The following is a 17,418-nucleotide window of genomic DNA, read 5'->3' as shown; positions in this document are numbered from 1 at the left end:
TCATTCACCACGATCAAGTAGGTTTTATCCCAGGGATGCAGGGATGGTTCAACATACGAAAATCCATCAACGTAATCCACCATATAAACAAGCTGAAAAACAAAAATCACATGATCATCTCACTAGATGCTGAAAAAGCCTTTGACAGAATCCAACACCCCTTCATGATAAAGGTCTTGGAGAGATCTGGAATAACAGGGACATACTTAAACATAATAAAAGCTATATACAGTAAACCAACAGCCAACATCAAACTAAATGGACAGAAACTCAATGCAATTCCTCTAAAATCAGGAACAAAACAAGGCTGTCCACTCTCCTCATACCTGTTCAACATGGTACTTGAAGTTCTAGCTATTGCCATACGACAACAAAGGGGGATCAAGGGGATACAAATTGGGAAGGAAGAGGTCAAACTTTCACTGTTTGCAGATGATATGATAGTTTACATAAATGACCCAAACAACTCTAACAGGGAACTCTTACAACTGATTAACCCCTTCAGCAAAGTGGCAGGCTACAAGATCAGCTCAAGAAAATCAGTAGCCCTACTATATACAGATGATAAAAGGGATGAAAAAGAAATCAGAGAAACATCACCCTTTACAATTGCCACAAACAACATAAAATACCTTGGGGTAATGCTAACCAAACAAGTGACAGACCTGTATCGCAAGAACTTTGAATCTTTAAAGAAAGAAATTAAAGAAGCCCTCAGAAATTGGAAAGATCTCCCATGCTCTTGGATAGGTAGGATCAATGTAGTAAAAATGGCAATCCTGCCAAAAGCAATCTGCAGATTCAATGCAATCCCCATTAAAATCCCAGCACAATTCTTCACAGACCTTGAAAGAACAATAATCAATTTTGTATGGAAAAACAAAAGACCCAGGATAGCCAAAACAACCCTGTTCAACAAAGCAACGTCCGGAGGCATCACCATCCCTGACCTCAAGCTCTGTTATAGAGCTATAATACTGAAAACAGCTTGTTATTGGCACAAAAATAGACAGGTAGACCAATGGAATCGAATTGAAAACCCTGATATTAATCCACACACGAATGAACATCTGGTCTTTGACAAAGAAGCTAAAAATATACAATGGAATAAAGAAAGCATCTTCAACAAATGGTGCTGGCATAACTGGAGGCTGGCATGTAGAAGAATGCGGATCGATCCATGTTTATCGCCATGCACAAAACTTAAGTCCAAATGGATCAAAGACCTCAACATAAATCCAGCCACACTGAACCTCTTAAAAGAGAAAGTGGGTGGGATCCTTGAATGAATTGGTACTGGAGACAGCTTCCTGAACATAACACCACTAGCACAGACAGTGAGATCAACAATTAATAAATGGGACCTCCTGAAACTGAGAAGCTTCTGTAAGGCAAAGGACACAGTCAGCAAGACAAAAAGGCAGCCCACAGAATGGGAAAAATATTCACTAATCCCACATCTGACAGAGGGTTGATCTCCAAAATTTATTTATTTTTTCGAGACAAGGTTTCTCCTTGTCATTTTGGAGTCTGTCCTGGAAATGTGATTTGTAGACCAGGCTGAATTTGAACTCACAGAGATCTACCTGCCTCTGCCTTTTGAGTGTTGAAATTAAAGGCATGTGCCTCCATTGCCAGGCTGGAAGACAGCTTTTTAATGTGATAAATTTAGGATATTTATAAAAACATTTTGGTTCTTTCACATTTGACAACATTTCTATTATCATACATTTGTATTTACTTGAAATATCAAGGCATTCAGTATTCATATTGAGGTTTTATTTTATAGACACACATATAATTCTTTAAGAAACTAGGGTAGAACAAAAAGATAAGAGGTGTTGTTTTTATTTTAACAAATCACCTTGATTAAGACGATCAAATCTATATTCTTGACAGTATATCAGAACCCTAAAGCATCCAAAGATACCTGTCATTTATATCAGTTTACCAGTGTTAATTTTAACTATATTCAGCATTGTCACTGATTCTCATATTATTGTGTAAGGGGTAAATATGTACATAAATAATAAAAATTTCTAAGGATCTTTAAAATTTGAGAACATATTTATAATGTCCATTGTTTAAGGGAAGAATAACTATATGACTTGTTGGGAAATTATCTAAGTACCTGACAGGTAATGTTCTGTCTCCTTTTCTTCTATCCATTTCTCTTTGAGGAACTGGATACCATCGGAAATTTAGTTTCCAGTTAAAACCACCATAAGTCATGTCTGACCCAGCCATGTATTCGAAGGTATCATCACTAATAACATCAATGATAGGGCACACAACGGTTTTCCTGTAGAAAAACAAAAGCCAATTCATTTCTAAGTGATAGCTTCTTTAAGTTGATTATAGAAGATATGATAACATTTATTTTTGTGACTTCACTATACTTAAACATTTTTATTCATTTTCTCTGCAGAAGCATTTCCTCTGGCATCACCTTTCTTCCTCATCATTACCTTAACACTGTGATGTGAAATCTAATCAAATATTCTAACTGACCTTCAAGCTGACTTTAAAATGCATTCTAAGTACTAACTCAGCAGGGTGAACTTGGTCTATTTCTCATAAACTTCTACCCACAGCATGATTAGTCAAGTTGCTCTGATATTATGCATCATTTTAGCTATAATCCACTGAAAAGTAATAGCACAGAGAGATGGAAAATGGATGAGAGAAATTAAATTTGGAGGTTTGCATTTCAAATAGATTAAGTTAGTTTAGAGAGTACAGGGAAACTTGTTCCGGAGAAAACTCCTTTTAAGAAAAGCAGGCAGCATCAATTAAAATCATTAACTACAGGTACCAGTAAACAGTTTCTGTAAGGACACCAGGGCCATGGCAACTTTATCTGCAGGCTGTTAGAGAACTAAGACTCTGTCCTTATCTAATCCAGGTGCTTTGTTAAATAAAGACAGCAATCCTTGTATTTTTGTTCTCCACTGTTTTACCATGGTAAAGGAATAGTCAAGATGTTTCAGGTTCTTGTGAGTCTATTTAGGCTAAGAAGGTTTCATTTAGTTATTTTATATGGTACATTGTTCTGTTCCTGTAGTGGCTCCTCTCATTCTTTGGCTTCTTGTGATTTTAGTAGTTCACTATGGGACCAAGAATTAATCATCAATCTCTACAAGGCAAATGTTCAAGTCTACTCAAGGTGGAATTGCTTATAGATAATTCTAAAGGACAGAGTGATTTTTAAGTCACCCATGAGTATGGGAAGCCAAACAGAACTTCAATTATATAATGCTGGGTAAGCATAATATTATCGTCACTCATTGTCATGTAATTCTTGTATGCCACACAATTGCCCATGGTCTGAAATTCCCTGAAATTAAAAGGTTTCATCTACCCTTGGAAGAACTTCATGGTGAATCTGGACATAATGAAATCATGACTTTTTCCTCTTTACGGCATTTAATAAATTAACATTTAAGGGAAAGAAATCAGATTTAATAATCCAAGCATATTTTCTTTTCTTGTTATGGCAATGTAAAAATATATAACCAGGGGAAAAGGATTCCTTATACACAAATATAATCCAAATGAATTGTTAGAACAAAATTAGATGGTTTATGAATGCTGTAATGAAACTTTATATTAACAATTTATTAAATCGAATATAAAATGCATGTTCAAAGGAACAGTATAACATACAAAATGTTGCCGGAAAATATATTGAAGGTATTCTGAGTTCATTTGCTTTGTCAGTCTCATTCTTCTGTGAGCAGAGTACACATAGAAAATGTTACTAGCTGTCTATGGTACGTAGTTGACCAAGAGATTCCCACTGCCTTCTTGAGCTGCTGTGGTTCATTTCACCGAAAGCCTCCATCTATCTTCATTGAAAGCACCAGCTTCTACTGTTTATACGATGTGACTGAACGAGCTTATACTAGGCAGCAGTTGCTGAAGCGTCTAATTAAAATTTTCAATTTTGGGCTCTTCTACTACAAATGACATGGCTATGCGAGGTGTTCTGCAATGATTTATCATAATAGATAGCATTCAATGTTTGTTATCTTATTCAGGTACAAAGAATTACACTAATTTATCACCGGTGTTTATGAATAGCTACAAAATGTCATCATCATTAGGAAGAACTAAAGGTATGCATGAAGGGTCTTCACTTCTATAAAGTTTAATTTTTCAAATTTTAAAAATGACAGGTAAGAATAATAGTGTTTACATAATTTTAATGTGTTCTGCTCATTTTTTGAACAATGGTATTATTTTATGAAAGAGAGAGAGAGAGAGAGAGAGAGAGAGAGAGAGAGAGAGAGAGTTTTCAAGAACCTCGACTTGAAGTTAAACTAGACTATGATCGAGGGCACTGGAGCAGTGAAGAGAACATGGCTGAGAGAATGAGAAGAACTAAAGTATTCACTAAACTTCCAATAACATAAGCGAGTTTGTAAGAAAATCTCACGAGAGAATTGAAAGTACCAAAGACGCTTTGAAAATTACCTGCAACGTGTGCTATCAGACTGGGTTGATTTACTTCACTTATAAATGCTCAAAACAGTTTTCACTGAATCATTTAATTATTTCATAATCTACTACCCGCAGTGAACACGAAACAATCACATTTTCATCTTAAAAAAGAGAAAAGCTGCTTTTTCAAAATATATGAAATAAGCCTTCCGAAAATAGAACCTTGCACAAGGCATTGTGATGGACAGCTGGAGTTGCCCTGAAAGGTTCAGGTGTAAGCCTTGCAGACTTAACACGAGGCTCCCTACCTGTCTTCCTTTATTCTTGCCAGCAAGGGCTCCAGCCATCCTAAGGTGCACTCGCAGTGTGCATCCAGAAAAGTTATGACCTGTCCTTTTGAAGCAGCTGCTCCTCGGAGACGGGCACGTATTAACCCAGAGCGCTCTTCCATCCTGATAATTTTTACTGGCACTTCTAAAGTTTTGACGTAGTTCTCTAATGTCAACTTGAGAAAATCTGTAACATGGAACAAGAATGGATGAGGAGGGAAATTCAATAATGAGGGACAGCACTGAGCTCACACATGCAGATATCATATGCATATGAAATTATGATCTCATATATAGAATTTAAAGTGAAATAATTTAATAAACATCTTATCAGGTAATTGATACTATATATGAAGTCATATTAATTCTCAGTATTAACTAGTTGGGAAAAATAAAGTTCATTAAAAATCATTTCAGCTGATTTCTGAGTACAGTTAGTGCCAAATAGAATATAAAAATACACTGAAAGTATTTGATTGTTCTTGGAATTAAATGTGCATCAGCAATGTATACTATATATGAAATGCATATATGAATATGTGCTATATTTGTAGGTGGTTCATTACAGAGAATATAGATTATTACTCAGATACCTTCTGACCATAACATTGGTTCCAAATTACAGGTGTGGAAAGCATAGTGTATACCTCTTTCACTGGCATCATCGACCAAGATGACCTCAGAGAGCAGGTAGTGTGGGGAGCGATTTATGACACTATAGACAGTTCTAAGTAGAGTGCTCCAAGCTTCGTTGTGGAACACAATAACTACACTCGTGTTAGGAAGTTCATCAGGGTAGACTTTCGTCTTGCATCTGGGAAAAGACAAAGCAGAGTGATAATGGTAATAAATTCATGTTTCTTCCTGCTCTTCCTCAGTAGGAGTAGTATCACAATACAAATTCAGACTTCATAGTCCTTCACCAAGGAGCTGATTTATGAATATCTGAAATAATTTTCATTTTTATAAGCGCTGTGAGTAATCACTTGGCCTTTTGAAAGTTAATATGCATAATTACCAATATTTTATTTTAACTCCTGCAGGGAACAAAGCAGCATGATTTCCATAATTTTAAGAAAACTAAAATAATATTCAAAAACTGTCAAAAAATTAAAAGCACCAAATACAATAAAGGGAGACAAATTCAATTATTAGAAAAAAATTATTCTTTGTTTTACTGAAAAATAACCATAGCTCAAAAAGTTGTAAAGGTATAAATAGACAATTATATGTACAGTTTCAAAACATGTAAGGCTGAGATTATTTTTCTCTTCTAAAATTCTAGTACACAACCTTTTCACTATGCTTGAGAATGTACTAAACTATTTTTATTCTCAAGGGAAGGCTAGGATTGTGGCTTCTACTATGTCTGGGTATCCTACACTTAAGTGAAAAAATTGGCTACAAGTACTTCCTAAACTTTACTGTGCACAAAATCCCCAAAGGGTTTGTTAAAACGTACATCTAATTTGCTAATTCTAGGATGGAGCATGAAGTCCTGCTTTGCTTCTGGCAGCAAGCAGATGGATCAGTGAGCAGCTGAATGAAAATTATCATTAATTTTACATATTACTATTTGCAAAAACAGTTTTAAATGTACTTATAAATTCAGATGAGTCAAGATTTTACCCCACAGGGCGTCATTTCAAAAAAGGTATGACTGATAAACAATTTGTGTGATTTTGTAAGTAGGTGTCCCTAAATAGAATATGCAGATGGTCATTTCCTCTGTCAGCTTTTCAACCTGTCATGTATTTTAAATCATTTGGCTATGGACTAAGAAAAATGTCAGAGGACTTCTGGAGCAGGAGTAGAAGTTTACTCACCCTAATCTATTTTTAACACGAAATATTCTAAAGAGGCAGAAAAATCAACATAGTTCCATGAAATAAAATTAACCAGATACCTCCTGTCATTTATGATAATATATTATTTTTAGAATTAGTGCTTTTTCACAAGAAATTTTTTAAAATCCAGTGAAATATAGGATGTGATGGCACACAATAAAATAAAACTGAGGATGCCTATTGAGATATTGATCCTTTCAAACAATCTAAAGTGTCACCAAATAAATGAAATCTTCTAAAATATACTCAGGTAAGAATGGTCATATACACGTACATATATAGATATTATAACATTTTCATTTTCTGTGATGGCTATATTTGAAAAATAAACATCCACAAAACTCTACATTGCAAAAGATACTGTGCATATATGACAAAAGATGTGATCTGATAGATTCATAGCTCTTTCTCCCCCATGGAAATGTTCAAACAGAATCCTTGTACTTCATCATCTTTTCCCTTCTATCTCCAGGGAGTTCATCACTAAATGATCTGAGAAAGCCATCTCAGTAATTGAAAAGGGTTCATTCTACTATTTCCTTCAATCCTCTACTCTCTGCCTCATCTCTGCCTCATCAAAATCTCCCACCACCTTCAGAATACCAAGGACAAACTGTGACGGTATAATCATTATCACTAAAGTAAATTTACACAAACAATATGAATAGAGTCCAACACTCAACAGCTACTGGCTTAAACCAAGAATCATAATCAATAAGTACCCAGTATCAAAGAGAGAGAGAGAGTGTGTGTGTGTGTGTGTGTGTGTGTGTGTGATTTGTTTTATGTCAGTGTTTTCTATTTGCAATTTTAAATCCAACTCAGAAAATATGGATTAACACACAGTAATCTTAATAAATAAAATCAGCTGAGTATGGTAGACTATGCCTACTATCACCACATCTATGATGCAGAAGCAAGAGGTTTGCCCTGAGTTAGAAGATACCCTGTGTTGACGATAATAACATCCAGGCCATCCCAGTATGCACCATGATATCCTGTCTCAAATAGCAATAAATTCTTAGCTAAACACCTAGTTGAACTCCTGGAATCCAGTTGTAGAAAGGGAGAAGCTATGAGCAAAAGGGTCAAGACCATGCTAGGGAACCCACAGGAACAACTGACCTGAGCAAGCGGGAGCTCACAGACCCAAATGTGAAAGCTGAGGGACCAGAAGAACCAGCATAGGAGAGACCTGAGCAATCTATGAGGCCTCTGGCAGTGGAATCAGTATTTATTCCTAGTGCATGAATGGGCTTTGGAAGTTCATTCCTATGGAGGGATAGTCTCTCAGCCTAGGTTCATGGAGGAGGGGTCTAACCCCTGTCCCAAATGATGTGATAACCTTTGATGATCACCCATGGGAGGACTCATTCTCCCTAGGGAATAGTTAGGTGGTGAGATGGGGGTTGGTATGGGTCATGGGAGAACAGGAGGGAAAGGGAACTGGGATCGGTATGTAAAATAAAATTGTTTTTAATTTAAAGTAAAATGAATCTAAAGACTTATAAGACACACATTCATCCTTTTCAACTTTAAACTATTTCCATTGACTCTGTTTTGTCATTTTGTGGCTAATGTTAATTCTATATTCATTTATCTATTTTTTATACAATGAACCAACTGAATTTTAATGTAGATAGTATATTTAAAAGTAATCCCCATTGTTTCATTCAAACTGGAACAAAATAATTTGGTTCTTTCTCTTCACTATAGAAGAGCATTCAGTAACCGTGGAGAATGAGTACTTCGTGGCAGTGAGTGTTGCAGGAATATAATGAAGGACTGTGATCACACACTATAAAGCTGACCTGTATGTTTGATGTTATCTATGGGGATTTGTTCTTAAGTTCTTAATATTATCAAAAGCCATGACTCTGTGACTTAGTACTTAAACAGCTTGAATATGGCAATCATTTTTAAATATTTATGAAGACCAAAATATCAAGTGGTGATCCTAAAATCCATATAATTTTTATTTGGAAAGAATATTCAAAAAACTAAGGCACAGGGCAGAGATAATCTAGTAGAAAAGGTTGGGTTTTATGTTTGTTTTGTTTTTTAAATTGCTAATTAAACATTTTTATATGTTTGTTCATTTATTACAAATATATAGACTGGTATGTGATTTCACTGCTCAACCTCAGACAATGCCTGCCAGAAGACTGGATAGGCTGCTGATGGACCTTCCCTACTCTCTGTTATTCTAGACCCAAATCTTAGCACTACAAGACAAAACAAGCTGCAATTTTCACTCCGGCTGGTGCATTCACACTGTGGGGTCCACAGACCAGTGTCACTGTCATTTTTTCCCCTAGCCATACGCAAAAGCAAGCATTACCTCTATTCCCAACCTTATACACCTATGAACACACCAGTTGAGCAGGCCAAAAAAATAGGAAACATTCAGCCAACAGAGTCTCTGAAAATTCAGAGAGGAAACAGAAACCAAGGAACAAAAATCCCACTGACCAAGAAAAACCCAGCACCTAGAAGTACTATCATCCCAAACACAGATATCTAGACTCCAACATAAGAACACGATCAATAACAGCCAGGGCACTATGTGACCATCAGAACCCAGCTATACTATCACAGTAGTCTGTGAATTTTCCCATATAGCTGAAACACAAGAGAAAGACCTGAAAAGCAACTACATGAAGATGATATAGATTCATTTTTTGTGGTTGTTTATTTAAATTAGAAACAAGGTTGATAGGAGATGTCATTCTATATATGTTTCTTTTATTGGTTGTTGAATAAAGCACTGTTGGCCAATAGGAAAGCAAGATAGATGGGATAAGGAGGCACAGTCAGTCACAATGTAGGACATGGGAAAAGCAACATGTGGACCCTTCCTCTGGTAAGAGTAGACCACATGGAAATATTCATATTAGCAATTATGGGTTAAATTCTTAAGTCAGAGCTAGTCACTAAGAAACAAAGCAAATGACCAAAAACTTCATAATTATTATAGCATTCTGTGTGTTATTTGGGGGCTGAGACAGCAGTGAGACCCAAGCAACTGGCAGGAAGATTTTATGTTGCATATGGAGGCAGTGGTGGGATGTTCATTTCCACATAGAAAGATAAAACATTAAAAGGAATTTTAGAAACAAAAATACAGAGACAAGCATGGCTTCTCGGTAGCAGGATTTTTCTCAGGTGTGCTCTGTTTTGCTAGAGACAAGCAGAAAATCACGCAGCAGAAAAACTGTAAGACTCCTTTAAAAGGCCCTGCTAACAACTGAATGGTGTTTATAGGCAGCTGACAGTGGCAGTGACCACATCTCCAAGCCTGCACCGTGCTACCTGATGTCAGCATAGACTGAGGCGGTTGCACAACTCCCAATCCAGATGACAAACTAACTCCCACCGTGTTGGAAAGCCAGCAGTGTTTCTGTTGTAATTTTAACAATGTTCTTTAGCCTATATAAGACACATGGCCAGAAAAACATAAAGTCTTACAGTAAAATCAGATTCAGATGAAGTAAAATATAGGTACACTTGGGAGACTACAAGAAACAAGATATTGGAAAAAAATTAAAAATAGAGTAGCTGAGTATGGTGACATACACCTTTAATCCCAGAAGATTTCCAAAGATATACCCTGTCTCAGAGAAGAAATGAATAAATAGAAGCAAAAGAAATAGAGTAATATAAGCCACATGAAGGTGGAAATTACACTGAGAGTCTAGATACTGTATGCTATTGTGTTTTTCAGTTTTTCCATGGCTCAGGAAGGAACAACCACTGAAATATAATTGATTATAAATGGTGCTGAATTAATCCAACTTATATCTTTTGAAACTGTTTTGACTTCTAAATATAAATTTAAGGACAAGTTACTTGATAAAACAGTTTTTGTTTGTTTCCATAGAAAATGGAAATCTGTGGATTCCTTCCAGGCTTCTATAGTTTGATGAGCCAAGACAACCAGAAGCAGTGGCCCAAATGATCCAATATCTAAAACAGCAGAGATGATGAAGCCTTACACACTACAAAAACAAGGACTTGGCCAGGTTTCTGAGTTTTGTCATGATCCCCATGGTATAGACAGCACCCCTATCCAGCAGGAAGCAGTTTGGAACGAACAATGCCCAAATTTCCAAATATTGTTTAAATTTATACAGTGTTGCTTATAAATGAAAATGATCACAGTCAATATCTGTATAAATGGAAAAAAGGAAATATGATATAGAAATGAACACTTTGTATTGAAATGGATTTTCATTTATTGATACAAATTTAAGATCAATTTTGCAATATATATTTTTCTCCTCTTGTCTAGATATTGTGTTTATACAGCTCTTTTAAAAACATAATGCATAATTAAATACAGATTATAGATAGTACTTATAATAGTAAGACCTTATGGTTAGGTAAGTTAGGTTTTCTAGATATACAGAGATATATTTGAGATAGATAGTCTTCAAACCTTTCAAAGACCTTCAGAAAGTAGCATTTAAAATGGTTTAGGCTTTTTCTTGACAATGAGAAATGTCTGCTCCTGCCACACCAATTATATCTGAGAGGAAGATGGGCATTGAAGACACTCAATATGGAGTTTAATTTCAACATGGCAAGATTAGCCATTTGGGCAACTGCTCTTGCCTGGGCTCTTCACTGTTGCTGTATAAAATGGACTTGCAGGAACCACAGGAAAGCAATTGCTGAACTTGAACAGGGTTCATGCTTATGGAAGAGTCTGCCAGACATTCTGCAGAACACAGAAAATTCTGATAAACTGCCGACTCAGGAGGACACATTAAAATTTCCTGCTTTAATGAGAAGTCTGTCAGGCACACTGTAGCCTATGTTATAGAGGAAATTTGGGTGACTGTCCAGGTAGCGAGATGTCTCTGTCAAATCTAGTGTTTATATATTATCCTTCTTTGTCTTTGATGGAATTGAAGATAGATAGTTATAATTATAGTTTTCCTTAGTTATGATAAAAGATGAGTTCCTATAAGACTTTAGACTTACACAGATGGGATAAATAGTAAAATATTTTCTTTAAATCTTACTAAATGTTAATGGACTAAATATTGTAACTATAGTTCTTACTTGATAATTGTTTTGGTTTATGTAATTTGAGTATGTTAAAGTTAAAACCTTTTTATTTAAACAGAAAATAGGCGATGATGGGAGATGTCATTCTGTAAATGTGTCCCTCTTACTGGTTGTTGAATAAACCACTGTTGGCCAACAGGAAAGCAAGATAGGAGGGTCTAAGACTCTAGGGGGATTTTGGAAAACAGAGACACGGTCAGTCACAATGTAGTAGCAGGAGAAGCAACATGCCTGGACACTTCCTCCAGTAAGGGAAAGCCTCATGGAAATTCTCAGATTAGCAATAATGGGTTAAATACTTAAGTCAGAGCTAGCCAGTAAGAAACAAAGCAAACAGCCAACAGCTTATAATTTATTTAGTGTCCTCAGATAGCTTGGCAGGGCCCAAGAGGCTGGCAGAAAGACTGCATATTACATAAGGTTTTTTACATGTCAATCCCAGTACCCTCTTCCTCTCCTCCTCCCCTGCTCCCCACAACCCCCATATCCCATTCCCTTTCTGCTCCCCAGGGAGGGTGAGACTTTCTACGTAGGATCTTCAAAGTCTGTTATATCATTTGGAGGAGGGCCTAGGCCCTCTCCCATGTGTCTAGGCTGAGAGACTACCCCTCTATGTGAAATGGATTCCCAAAGTCCATTCGTATAGAAGATATAAATACTGGTCCACTACCAGAGGCCTCAGAGATTGCCCAGGCCTTCTAAATGACACCCATATTCAGTGGGTCTGAAACAGTCCTATGGTGGTTTTCCAGCTATAAGTCTGGGGTCCATGAGCTCCCCCTTGCTCAAGTCAGCTGTTCCTGTGGGTTTCTCTAGCCTGATCTTGACCCCTTTGCTCATCATTCCTCCCTCTCTTCAAATGATTTCCAGGAGTTTGTCCCAGTGTTTAGCTGTGGCTATCTGCTTCTGCTTCCATCAGTTACTGGATGAAGACGCTAGGATGGCATATAAGGTAGTCTTCAATCTCATTATCAGGAAGTGCATTTAAGGTAGCATTTCTGCTATTGCTTAGATTGTTAGGTGGGGTAATCCTTGTAGATCTCTGGACATTTCCCTAGTTCCAGATTTCTCATTTAACCTATACTGGCTCACTCTATTATGGTATCTCTTTTCTTGTTCTCCTACATTCTTAACCTGACTCAATCTTCCTGCTCCCTCATTTCCTTCTCTCCCCTCCTCTTCTTCCCTTCTCTTTCTCCTAACTCCATCTCCTCTCCCCCCTTCCTTCCAATTAGCTCAGCAGATTATGTTCCTTTCCCCTTCTCAGGGGAACCATGTATGTCTTTCTTATTATCCTCCTTGTTTCCTAGCTTTTCTGGTGTTGTAGATTGTAGACTGTAAATCCTTTAGTCTATGTCTAAAACCCATATATGAGTTTGTCTTTTTGTGATTGGGTTACTTCACTCAGAATGGCTTCTTCTAATTCCATTGCTTTACCTGCAAATTTCAAGTTTCCATTTTTTCCACTGAGTAGTAATCCATTGTGTAAATGTACCCCATTTTCTTCATCCATTCTTCAGTTGAGGGGCATCTAGGTTACTTCCAAGTTCTGGTTATTACAAATAATGTTTCTATAAACATAGTTGATAGATGTCCATATTACATGGGTATAAGAGTGGAATTGCTGAATCTTATGGTGGACTGATTCAAATTTTCCTGAGAAAGGGCTATTCAGATTTCCAAAGTGGCTGTATGAGTTTGCACTCCCACCAGCACTAGAGGAGTGTTCCCCTTTGTCCACATCCTCTCCAGCATAAACTGTCATTGGTATTTTTAATTTTATTTATTCTTACAGGAGTAAGTTGGTATCTCAGAGTTGTTTTGATTTGTATTTCCCTGATGGATAAGTATGTTGAGTACTTACTTAAGTGTCTTTCAGACATTTTAGATTTTTCTATTTCGAATTCTCTATTTAGTTCTGTTCCCTAGTATTTAACGGGATTATTTGCTGTTTTGGTGACTAGTTTCTTGTGTTCTTTGTACATTTTCAAAATCAGCCCTCTGGATGAAAGATTCTTAAAAATGATATGAATAAATTCCTTAAAAATCTAGGTAAGCACAAACAATTGGAGGAAATGACTAAATCCCTAAAAGGAACCCAGGGATGCACAAGAAAACAATAGGAAAAAAAAAAGAATCAGTCTCTTAAAGGAGTCCAAGAAAAGGACAAACTAACTAACAAAATTATTGAAGGCAACAGACAAAACTGTTCAAGAACTGAAAATATAAATAGAAGCAATAGAAAATATCAATAACCTGAAAGAATCCTGAAAATAAAATTTCTAGGACTGCAAACAGGAACTACAGAGGCAATTTTCACCTACATAATAAAAGGGATGGAAGAGAATCTCTGGCATTGAAAATACAATAGAAGAAATGGAGCAGTTGGTTAAAAATGTTGATCTTAAAAGAAAATGTTAATCTTAAAACTTGCAGGAAATCTGGAACACTATGAAAGGACAAAACCTAAGTATAATAGGAATAAAGGGAGGAGAAGAATACCAACTCAAAAGACACAAAAATATTTTAAGAAAACAATAGAAGCAAATTTCCTAACCTAAAGTAGGACAAGCCTACAATGGTTGAAGAAGCATAAGAACACCAAAGAGATTGGAATGAAAAAGGAAGTTGCTTGACCATATAATAATCAAAAGGCTAAACACGCAGAACAAAGAAAGGATATTAAAAACTACAGGAAAAAGTTCAAATAACATATAAAGACAACCCTATTAGAATTATACTCAGGTCCTGAACAGATGTGGTGCAGATGCTGAGATCGCAGATGCCAGTCCATATTACTATATTTGTCAAAACTTTCAAACACAAAAGATGAAGAAAATGAGATGCTCCATGATAAAGTCGAACATAAAGGACAGTGTAGGAAGTTAAGGCCTACAAGGCATAGACATGAGCCAACCTGGAGTCTTCTGGGCCCTGTGCAAGGTCCACACTGTTTCTAGTCAATGAGGTGTAATCATCAAATATTAACAAATCTGGAGATGGGAGGGCATATAAGATTCTCCCTATTTCTAAATAGGGGAAGTCTTCTAGTTTTACTTTCATTTGACTCCCAGTGTCCGTGCTATTGATACCATGCCTTCTCATCCCTTCAACTAAGAAAGCCCTTAGGATCCAGCAACAGAATATCTATCTACAAATTCAGGCTTACACAACATTCTAGAAGAAAAAACCCAAACCAAGGAGGTTAATTACAAATATGAAATACATAATCATACCTCAGTAAAACCAAAATAAGGTAAGCACATACACAAATACAAATTGAAAAGGAATAAATCAAAGTGTTATTATTTGCAGGTGATATTATAGTATATATTAGTGACCCTAAACATTCTGCTATCAAACTCCTATAGATCATAAACACATTTATCAGTGTTGCTGGACACAAGATAACCCCAAAACTTCATTATCCCTACTATATACAACTGACAAAGTAACTGAAGACAAAAATCAAGGAAACAATACCCTTCACAATAGCCTCAACTAATATAAAATACCTTGGGGTTACTCTAACCAATTAAGTGAAAAACTTGTATGATGAAAACTTCAAGTCTTTGAAGAAAAAAATGAAGGCAATATAAGAAGATGGAAAGACTTTATATGCTCATGAATTGGTAGAATTAATATAGTAAAGATGATAATCACAACAAAAATAATTTCCCTCCAAATTCCAACCCAATTCATTGAAAGCCTTGCAAGGACAATTGTCATATCCATATGGAAAAGCACAAAACACATGATAGATAAAACAATCCTGAACAATCACAAAAACCACTGAAGGTATCACCATCTCTGATTTCAAGTTTTACTACAGAGTTACATTAATAAAAGTCACATGGAAATGACATCAAAACAGACATTTTAATGAATGGAATTGAACTGATGACCCAGAGATAAATTCACACACCTAAGGACAAACTTATTTAAAAAATAAAAAAGCCATAAACACATACTGGATAAAAGACAGCATCTACAATGAATGGGGTTAGTCAAAATACATGTCTGCATACAGAAGAATTCAAACAAATCTGTATCTATCATTTTGCAAAAAACTCAACTCCAAGGGAATCAAACACCTCCACATGAATCCAGATACACTGAACCTGACAGAAGAGAAACTGGGGGATAACCTTGAATGCATTGACACAGAAGACTTCCTCAACATTGATATCACAGGCACTAAGTCTGACATTAAATGGGAACTCATGGAACTGAGAAGTTCTGTAAGGCCAAGAACACTGCCAATCAGACAAAGAGTCAGTCAATGGAATGGGAAATTTTTTTACCAATTCTACACCCAATAGAGGTCTGTGGTGGCACATGCCTTTAATCCCAGCACTCGGGAGGCAGAGGTAGGTGGATCTCTGTGAGTTCGAGACCAAGCCTGGTCTACTGAGTGAGTTCCAGGACAGGCTCAAAAGCAATACAGAGAAACCCTGTCTTGAAAAACAAAAAACAAAAAACAAAAACAAAAACCAAAAAACAAGCAATCTAATTTTAAAAATTTGGTACAGACAGAAATAGAGAATAATTCTCAATACAGGAATCTCAGATGACTGATGAACACACAAAGAAATGTTCAACATCTTTAGTCATCAGGGAACTGCAAATCAAAACTACTTTGAGATTCTAACTTATAACTGTCAGAATGCCTACAAACAATAACAGAAGATGCAGCACAGGCTGACAAGAATGTGGAGCAAGGGGAACACTCCTTCATTGCTTGTGGGAGTGCAAATTTGTACAGCCACAATGGAAAACAATAAAGTAATTCCTCAGATAATTGGGAATCAATCTTCCTCAAGACCCAGCTATACCACCCTTGGGCACATACTTAAAGGATCCTCCATCCTACAGCATAGACAATTGCTAAACTATGTTCATTGTGGCTTTTTTCATAACAGCCACAAACTAGAAACAACTTAATTCCTCTCAGGTGAAGAATGGCTAAAGAAATTGTGATATATCTATACAATTTGGTTAAAAATAAAATGGCATCATGAAATATGCAAATGGATAGAACTATAAAAAATCATCCCGAATGGGGTAAAGCAGACCTAGAAACACAAATAGTATTCAGTTATAAGTATATGTTAGCTTTTAAGCAATTGATATTCAAACTGCAATCCACTTACACAGAGAGCTTAGGTAAAGGAGATGGCTAAAGGAAAGAAGCATGGGTCTCCCTGGGAAGGAGAATTAGAATAAATCATGGGGTGGACTGAAGGTAGGTAGGAACAGGAGGGGAAGGAATCAAGTGGGGGGCACGGAGGGAGATAGTGTGGTGAGTGGCAGCTGGAACTAGGGGACAACCGAGGGGTGTGCTTGGCAACAGTGAAATGTAAACTTCCTGGAGTCTATGAGGGTAACCCTAGAGAGGACTCCTAGCAGTGAAAGACATGGAGTCTGACCTGGCTATCTTTTGTATGAAGGAAAGACTTGAGTGGTGGGCCTGGTTTACACTCATTTGAGTTGTTGGCCGAGGAGGTTCAGTAGAGCACCCAGGCTAATGCTAAGATAGAAGGTCCTAAGCTGATTCTAGGATAGCAAGTCACCCTCTGAAAACCAACAGCAGGACTCAATTGCTAAGAACAACTTCTACTAGGCTCTTCCACTGTAGAGAGGTTGAGTTGGTGTGGGATTGGAGTCATTAACCCTATATTCTAATCTCTTTGATGTGAAAAGGTATTCTGCAGGCTATGGAAAGA

The 17,418-nt window shown here is 36.6% G+C and overlaps 1 protein-coding gene across 4 annotated transcripts in view; it reads right to left on the bottom strand.

Annotated features, from left to right (window-relative positions):
* The window catches only part of Galnt13 (polypeptide N-acetylgalactosaminyltransferase 13), a 611,901-nt gene that overhangs the window by 263,610 nt on the left and 330,873 nt on the right, over positions 1 to 17,418 (bottom strand). For all 4 annotated transcript variants that reach the window (XM_005068971.4, XM_005068972.4, XM_040745358.1 and 1 more), the window contains 3 exons: positions 5,420 to 5,586; positions 4,752 to 4,959; positions 2,132 to 2,302 (listed from right to left, as the gene is read on the bottom strand). In XM_005068971.4, the coding sequence (XP_005069028.1) occupies positions 2,132 to 2,302; positions 4,752 to 4,959; positions 5,420 to 5,586 (546 nt within the window). The remainder of the gene's footprint in view (positions 1 to 2,131; positions 2,303 to 4,751; positions 4,960 to 5,419; positions 5,587 to 17,418) is intronic.

The sequence above is a fragment of the Mesocricetus auratus genome, unplaced genomic scaffold (assembly GCF_017639785.1).
Source record: "Mesocricetus auratus isolate SY011 unplaced genomic scaffold, BCM_Maur_2.0 Super-Scaffold_100004, whole genome shotgun sequence".
Lineage (NCBI taxonomy): Eukaryota > Metazoa > Chordata > Mammalia > Rodentia > Cricetidae > Mesocricetus > Mesocricetus auratus.
This window is presented reverse-complemented; position numbering and strand designations above follow the sequence as displayed.